The 9059-nt window shown below is 34.8% G+C and overlaps 1 protein-coding gene across 1 annotated transcript; it reads left to right on the top strand.

Moving 5' to 3' along the window:
• The first annotated feature begins 5368 nt into the window (after positions 1-5368).
• LOC119819342 (aldo-keto reductase family 1 member A1-like) lies at positions 5369-6449 on the top strand. Its single transcript, XM_038337502.1, is given in 3 exon segments — positions 5369-6010; positions 6012-6304; positions 6307-6449. Coding segments are annotated over 3 exon segments (921 nt in total). The 5' UTR covers positions 5369-5447; the 3' UTR covers positions 6372-6449.
• Positions 6450-9059: the final 2610 nt, after the last annotated feature.

The following is a 9059-nucleotide window of genomic DNA, read 5'->3' as shown; positions in this document are numbered from 1 at the left end:
CTGAGAAATCTCGATGAAAAAGAAATGGTGAACTTCTCCAATGAAGATTCTAGTCATATACTGTTTACTAAACACATTTTGTTCCAGGTTGGGCTGTTGCTTTAAAAGAATTGTTTTGTTTGTTTGTTCTTGTTCTTTTTACAGAATTAGTTTTTGTAGGCTATAATTTCATCAGTTAATTTTTATGACTTAAGAAATATTGTATTGTATTGTATTGTAGTTATCCTATTTTCTTAAGCCTCCCTAACTTTCTTAGCAGTGCAGTTCAGGGTTTGAGTCTCCGAATTAGTGAAGAATCCCTACACAAAGAAACTTCTTTTATGAGGTCTGAGAGTTGCTCTAGTGTGTGGTTACAAAGATAAAACTTAAGAGGGAAGTTTCTTCCCAAACCCCTTTATAAAATAATAGTATTAGGTTTTTCCTGGAGCCTATGAACTCTGAAACTATGAGTTCTTGGCTAGGTTTACAGTGCCAGGAAAGTGTTTCTTCTGTGAAACAGGCCTTAAATCGAACTAGAAAGTGGTTGGTTACCTCTGTAACATTTGAATCCATGGGCATACCTTGATATGTCAGTCATTACTGTAGCTTACAGGGTTCACACCTGATAACTTTTCAGCCTAGCTGCCTGCACAGTACCTTACACTTCTAGGAAAGCTAGCAAACAGGGACAGGCTTCCTGACCAGTATTATCGTGATTTCTCCATGCCCTGTAACAAGTGTGTGATGTCTTCAGCATCTTCAGCAGTGGTCTCACTAGCAAGTTCTTGTAGGCAGCCAAGAGCAATGAGCAAAACCTGTATTGCTTTGAAGGCTCTTCGGGACACCTCTGACCAGTAACTTAAGGTGAGGAAATCTTACACCTGGCACTGGGCTTTTTAGGTAACTCTAAGGATTCTTGAAAAATCCATTTGGATATATATTCACATAAACAGACTATTAAGGATATTCATATAAAACTATTTAATTGGAGTTACCCTACACGGGGTGTAATGCTCCTCCCAGAAGGTAGAGATTGCCAATACATTTCTCTTAAAAAGCATGTCTGCATATAGGAAATTAGTTGCAAAAGTGCCTAGCAGAATGAAAATTTGAATAATCTTTAGTATGTGAAAAGCTCATATGATATAATGAGTTTGAAATTCTAATTGATTAAATAATTAATTACCTTTATGGTAATATTTTATTGACTAAGAATCTGGATTTTAAAAAAAGTGGCTTAAATATTCCTTACTCTTCAAAGAAAAATAACAAATGAAGCAAATTTAAAATTATTTTTTCAAAACATTCTGAAGAAAATTTGGGTTATAATTAAGATTTTAGTGAAGTCACAGTGAAACGACAAGCAATGGATCCTTACCTGTCTAATGTTTCCAATAGCAAGTGATGAGAGAACAATTCAGAAATAATATTTAATAATCAGAAGCTATTGTGTATTGTAAGGATCTATCTTTATTCCTAAAGGTTGAATGGTTATGCTATATTTTAATATGTAAATTCTATTATTAAGCACTTGTTAGGCCAGATATAAATTCTGTATTCATTTACATCAATGTATGAGAAGGATTTGGGGAATACCTAATATTTCTCCCCACTCAATTTTATATGCTTTTAATGCGCTGAAAATCTCAAGAGTGAAGTGCTTTAATAGGAATTTTCATCAAGATTTACAGTTATAAACCAGCCATTGTGCTGCACGAGTTTTATGCTAGCACTTGGGAGGCAGAAGGAGGAGGGTCTCTGTGAGTTTGTGGTCAGCCTGGTCCACAGAGTAAGTTCCAGGACAGCTAGAGCTACATAGGGAGATGCTTTCTCAAACAACAAAAAGAACTACAGATATAATAGTAATATTTTTATATTGTAAATATTTTATAATAATATTTGCTTTTAATAGAGTGAGGACTATAGTTTTATCAATATGTATAGAACATAAAAAACTTAAGAATAATTTACAAGAAAGGAAATGTGATTTTTATTAGTCTTAACTTGATTTTGCCTATTTATTTATACAAGTTAGTGATTACCTCGTGTTAATTTTACTTTTAAACTTTTTATTTATTTCTCAAAAGTTATATCGGTTCAAATTATGTGAATAAAGATACAGAAGTTTATCTTTAGTTGTCTTTGATAAAGTCTGCATAAGAGAACACCCTACATTGCTTGGATTGTCATACTTTCAAGAATGAAAGATTTTAAAGTAACATTGTCAAAGAATCTTATGTTTGGCTGAACACTTAGTTGGAACCAAGTAAAGTAAGAAGTCCAAGAGCCAGTCAAAGTAATAAGCAATGAACATTTATTACATGTTCTGGGTATGTTTAGAAGTTTCGTCATAATCCATGTTCCCCTTTAGGTATCTGTGTTATATGAAACCCTCCTATGTTAGAAGGCATCTGCCTAGGGGTGAAGGAAAGAATAATAGCCCCCCAAAAGATGACAATACTTCAGGATGCATATGATAATTCATATTAAAATAAATTATGCTTGTAAGTACTTGAAAAAAAGTTTAAAATTATCCTATAAATGCAGGAAATGTGTGCAAAATTCAGCTATTGAACCTAAGGTTTATACCTTGTAGTATGAGTTAGTTTATTGTGCATGTTTGTGCTATTATTTTTTTTTGGTTTACATATAATGGAACTAACTAGATATATTAGTTAAGATTCTTTATGCATGAGATCCAGGATCAGAGTCAAGATACATAAAAGTCAATAAAGGCTATAAAACATAGTGACAGTTTAGTGTACTTTGTTTAGACTGAGTGAATCCATTTGAGACTGGGTAGATTTTACTAAGATGTTCTTCATCCTGAGTAGCTCAAATTTGCCTGCTAACGCCTTTAAACAATTGACTCAGGATTCTAAAAATCAAACAACATAAGTTTTTCTTTATACTTTGTTTTTACTAGTTTGACTTATCCATTACAAATAAATGGAAGACATTCTAATTAAAAGCAGAAAGCATCATGTTAAATTCATATTTTTCACATTATTATTCTCAACAATGTGAAAGTTTTCATGGTTATACATTAGAAATAAAATTTATTCTTTCCTGCTCTATTAGTTGATTAGAAAAAGCTATGTATGAATCAAATGAAATTTAAGAATATATTTTAAAATGTCTATATTCGTTAGTTTATGTTTTGGAATTAGTACTACTAAAATGTTCTGAAACCAGTTGATAAATGATTTATTTATTACTTGTAAGTTAAGTTAACTGCTTTTAAAATTTTACAAAATAATGCCACACTTTTAATTTTTAAATAATTTTAAAATTGAAAATAATTTTTATATATATTTTTATAACTTTTATATAATATATTCAGATCATGGTTTCCCCACTCACATTTCTTTCCAGATCCTTCCTAATGCTCCATCCATCCAACTCCATGTACTCTCTCTCTCTCTCTCTCTCTCTCTCTCTATCTCTCTCTCTCTCCTTAGAATACAAGTTTTCCCTCCCTTGTTATTTGGTGAATATAATTCTATTTTCCTTTCTTTGGGCAATTTTCCCATCTCCCTAGTCCCTAGTCTATACCTAACTCTTGTAGTTCTACAGATTGTAGCATGCCTATTGAAGGCTTAAAAGCTAAACTCTACATGTGAGAGAATAATAGAATATTTGTCTTTTTGCATATGAGTTATCCTCACTTAGGATAATTTTTCATAATGAATACCACCGATATTTTATTTTTCATATATAGACAATTACTCATGGAGAGCTTAGTTATTGAGAGATAAAAGCATTTCATAGTCCTTAAAATTCTTCCTTACATGGAGTTTTTATCTGTATTGTGTCTTGAATTTTAACTATCTTTGTTAGGAAGAGTTCTATGACAACATACTTTTAAAGAAATTTCTTCATTTATTCATAGCTCTATAATAGGTACTATTCTTGTGAGATTGTCATATCTTTTATTCTGAGATTTCTTAGAGAAAGTATTTGAAAAACCTACCTTTTCTTTTTCTGGAATGATTTTAAAAGATGTTCTTAATATCAGATTGTTCACAAAATTTCTTGTGGGAACTCTCTCATTGTAGAGAAATCCAGTTCCTCATATTTAACTCTGAAACTAGGTCATTCATCAGATATCCCTTTAGCTACACAGGTAGCAACATTTGCGTGCTCAATGTGTTCATTAGTGTCACAAGTCTGCACACAATTAAACATATTGATTTCAGGTGTTTCAGTCTACCAAGGCAATTGTGAAGGAATATATTTATTTTAATGTCCAAACTGTAAGAGGCTAAACATAAAGAACTTGAAGTATTGATAATGAAGATGACATGTCCAAATCAATGTCCAACTCATAATTTTTTATCCGTGCAAATGTAGAAATAAATATAACTTTTCAATGTTATATTGATGAAAATGTTAGAACATTTAGTACAAAATAATTCACATGTTTTAAGTAGTGGAAATGGTTACCCCAATTTGAACTTAAATTTGAAACCAGGTTAGAATGTACACAATCATATTTTTAGGAGCAGACTGCATTAGAGGATGGAGGTGCAGCATAGTTTAGTAGTTGGTTTTGTGTATGTTTTCTTCCAGAATAAAAGAAAAACAGGCTTTCTTAGTTAAAAAAAATAGTAATGTGGTGTGGGAAGTCCTTCTGTATATGTGTTGCTTTTATTGGTTAATAAATAAAACTATTTCAGACAGTGGCTTAGCAGAATAGAGCTGGGGGGGGAATTATCTAAATGCTTAGAGAAAGAAGGAGGAGTTGAAGAGAAGCCAAATAGCTGCCACTAGAGACAGCCACATGGGAATCTTGCCAGTAGGCCATGAGCCTTGTGGTAAAATATAAAATAACGGAAATGGGTTAATTTAAGGTATAAGAGCTAGCTAGCAATATAATTAAGGTATTGGCCAACCAGTATTATAAATAATATAGTTTCTCAGTGATTATTTCATGGTTTGGGAAGCCAGTAATGAAGAAGTGGCCTCCTACTACTTTAATATGTTTTTAAATTCACAGTTTATTTTGTCTGTTTATTTTGTCAAAACTTGAGTATAGGGAGTTTCTTTTTCTGCTTTTTATATGTTGCAAATTTTTCTGTCATTCAGTTGTCACGTAGATCAGGCAAGATGGGTGAAGGGAGCGAGTGTGGACTGCCTTTTCCCTACGGTACTTGCTGCAGCATCGTAGAGCTAACTCGCATAGCAGCATGATAGCTGTTTTGTACAAGCTCTTTCCAGGTTCTTCAACAGTAGTGCAGCACACACACAATTTTATTTCTGCTCCTACCAACTGAGAAATAATTAGGACAAACAATCTTATTGTCCAGATAAAGAAGTTTAGTTATCTGACGATGATATAACAAGTTAGTGGCAAAGTCATTCAATAAGATGTCTTGACTCGAGAAGCCTGCCGGCTCACTACTGGAGTGCTGAGCTCAATTCTAGCCACATTGTCTTCTCGGTAGCCTGCGCTCACTGCCAAGGAGATGTTGGCTTCCTGTGTCCTCCTGCACACTGGACAGAAGATGCCTCTGATTGGTCTGGGGACATGGAAGAGTGAGCCTGGCCAGGTGAAAGCAGCCATCAAGCATGCTCTTAGTGTAGGCTACCGCCATATTGATTGTGCTGCTGTCTATGGCAACGAGACTGAGATTGGGGAGGCCCTGAAGGAGAATGTGGGAGCAGGCAAGGCAGTGCCTCGAGAAGAGCTGTTTGTGACATCTAAGCTGTGGAACACTAAGCACCACCCTGAGGATGTAGAAGCTGCCCTCTGGAAGACACTGGCTGACCTCCAGTTGGAGTATCTGGACCTCTATTTGATGCATTGGCCTTACGCCTTTGAGCGGGGAGACAATCCCTTTCCCAAGAATGCCGATGGGACCATTCGATATGACTCTATCCACTATAAAGATACCTGGAAGGGTCTCGAGGCACTGGTGGCAAAGGGGCTGCTGAAAGCACTAGGCTTGTCCAACTTCAACAGTCGACAGATTGATGATATCCTCAGTGTGGCATCTGTGCGCCCAGCTGTCTTGCAGGTGGAATGCCATCCACTGTCAAGCACGAGGCTTGGAGGTGACTGCTTATAGCCCCTTGGGATCCTCTGATCGTGCTTGGCACCATCCCAACGAGCCAGTCCTGCTTGAGGATCCAGTGGTCTTGGCACTTGCTGAAAAACATGGCCGATCTCCAGCTCAGATCTTGCTCAGATGGCAGGTTCAGCTGAAAGTAATCTGCGTCCCCAAAAGCGTCACTCCGCGTATCCTTCAGAACATTCAGGTGTTTGATTTCACCTTTAGCCCCGAGGAGATGAAGCATTTAGATGCTCTGAACAAAAATTGGCGGTGGATGGGAAGATGGTCCCCAGAGATGCTGGACACCCTCTGTATCCCTTTAATGACCCATACTGAGGCTATCATTTCCCAGCTTCCCTTTCAGCTCTCCTGCTAAGTGTTGACTGCTTCACCTGAGAAAATAAAGCCATTGGAGCATAAAAAAAACAAAAAACAAACAAACAAAAAAAAAGATGTCTTGACTCAGAATTTTGCTAACTTTCTGTTGCTGCTCTTAAATGATGATATATTGTGTTTCCCTCAGTTGAAGGTAAAACTATTCTTTTATTTTTTAATTAATTAACTTTTCAATTTTACATCCCACCTGCAGTTTCCCCTCCCTCCTCTCATCACAGTCCCTCTCCCACACCCCTGACTCTGTTCTCACCCCCCCATCCACTCCTTCTCCGTTTCTGTTTAGGAAAGGATAGGTATCCCATGAATATTAACAAAATACGGCATATCAAAGAAATGTGAATCAAAAAAACTCTGAGAGTTCATCTTATACCTATCAGAATGGCTAAGATCAAAAACCTAAGTGACAGATCTTGCTGGAGAGGATGTGGAGCAAGGGAAACACTCCTTCATTGCTGGTGGGAGTGAAAACTTGTACAGTTACTTTGAAAATTAGTGTAGCTGTTTCTTAGAAAACTGGGAATCAATCTACTACAAGACCATTCTTGGACTTATACTCAAAGGATGCTCAATCATACCACAAGAGTATTTACTGAACTATGTTCATAGAATCTTTGTTATAGCCAGAACCCAGAAAAAAAAACTATCCTTCCTAAAGACATGGGTCTCATGTAATCATTTACTCATTAACTTACTCATTATGAAAACATTTTTGGAAATACACCGTGTATGTTTCTGTGTGCTAAGAATTTGAATTCCATTTTTGTGTAGAAGTTAGGTGATTTCCTGTTCAGAACATTAAAAGAGTTAATGTGATGTTTATTGAAGTATTATTTATTGAAGTATTGTTAAAACTTGAATAATTGATAAATATTACCAAAACATTCTTTAAAGACAAGAATTTTCTTCAAATACTTTAGAAAGTATGTCTATATATACACATATATTTCTACATCTAAATCATATATACATATATATCTTAGAGGTTTAGATTTCAGTTGATGATAACTATGAATGTGGCTTTCTTACACAGTCCTCAGAATTAATCACTGCTATAGTTTTGGTGTATAAGCTGCCATACTTTACAAGCACTCATAGATAATACATAATGTAAATGTTCCCCAAATGAGTCTATACTACTATTTTTTTAAGTTAAGTAAGACATTTTAGAGATTTATTCATGTTTATGTTTGGCATACCTCATTTATCTATTATATATTTATTTCCTTAATGAGCATTTAGGTAAGTTGCTCTTAATTTTTTAAGTTTACAAATAGTGCTTCCATGAGAACATTCTGTATGCTCTCTAGAGAGGATACTGAAATGCCCAATTGAATTAAAATCTTTACTAGGTGTTTTGAAACTTTACAGACTGTTGGTCCAATTTTTATATAGTCTTTCAGTTATTTTTCACCACTTGCTTTTTGCCAAGCATGCTGATATTAACAATGGCTTTTCCCAACCTAATAGATTAAAAAACATTATGTGACTATTTTTATGAATCTGTATTTCCTTATATTCTAAATGTTTTGGTTATATTTTCCTTATGATTTCCTGTAAATTATTTTGTACAACTTTAAAACTAGACTTTTTATAATTAAACAATACTTCTTTATCTACTAATTATATGTTACATTTTCAGGTTTATTTTGATAATTTTTAAAAGGACACCTTTTAGTATGATTTAGTCTAATTTATCAAGTTTTTCTGTTACTAACTTTTTATTTTATTCCAATTTATAAAGATATCCTTCTACATAGTAATTTAAATTTATAAGCATTATACAACCTCAGCTAGGCATGCTTTGGGTAGTGTTTTAAGACAGAGTTAATAGTTTTCTTTTGTTCAAGTTCATAAATACATTTTGTGTATATAACATTATTAAAATAAACATTCTGTATCTCCCTGCTCCCTTCCTGTGTAAACCCTTGCACCTCCAGTATTTCCACTTCTGCTTTTTTTCCTGCTTTTGTATCACATTCCCTCTCAATTTCACATTCTCTTAAAAAAATCCCACAAATCCATTTAGTGCTGAAAGTATGTGAGTGGGTGTAGGGCATCTCCTGAAGTGCGAGTTGCCCTTATGGCTTGTGTCCCTGAAGAAAATTGACTCTCCTTCTCCTAGCTGATATTATTTACTAAGACCCTCAGCTTGAGATATGGTTTTTTGATTCTATTTCTGGTCTATGGTGGAGTTTTATTTGGCTTGATATACATCAGGTTTTGTGCATACAGTCACAGTCATGTGTGTCCCGGAAACACTCTTTCACTATATGTATACTTTACTATTTGGATATTAAAATCTTTCTTTCCCATCTTCCATAATAATCCTTGAGTCTTGGGAGCAGAGAGTACCATATATATAGCTCATAGGGCTGTAGGTCTCTGTTTAGTTTCCATCTACTACACAAAGAAGCTCTCTGAGGAAGAGCTATGGGTACATGGATAAGTATTCATAAGGCTTACATGTGTCCATTTAGGAGAATAACTGCAGTAGATTCATGCCAAGGGCCTGTCCTACTCTTGGATTCATGTCCCCATTAATAACCTGTACTTTGGAGGGACCTTAATCCTATCAGAAAGTGGCTGGTTACTCTCATAGCTTTCACACGGGTGATTATATGTTGCCAG

This window comes from Arvicola amphibius, chromosome 7 (genome assembly GCF_903992535.2).
Source record: "Arvicola amphibius chromosome 7, mArvAmp1.2, whole genome shotgun sequence".
NCBI classification, from domain to species: domain Eukaryota; kingdom Metazoa; phylum Chordata; class Mammalia; order Rodentia; family Cricetidae; genus Arvicola; species Arvicola amphibius.
This window is presented reverse-complemented; position numbering and strand designations above follow the sequence as displayed.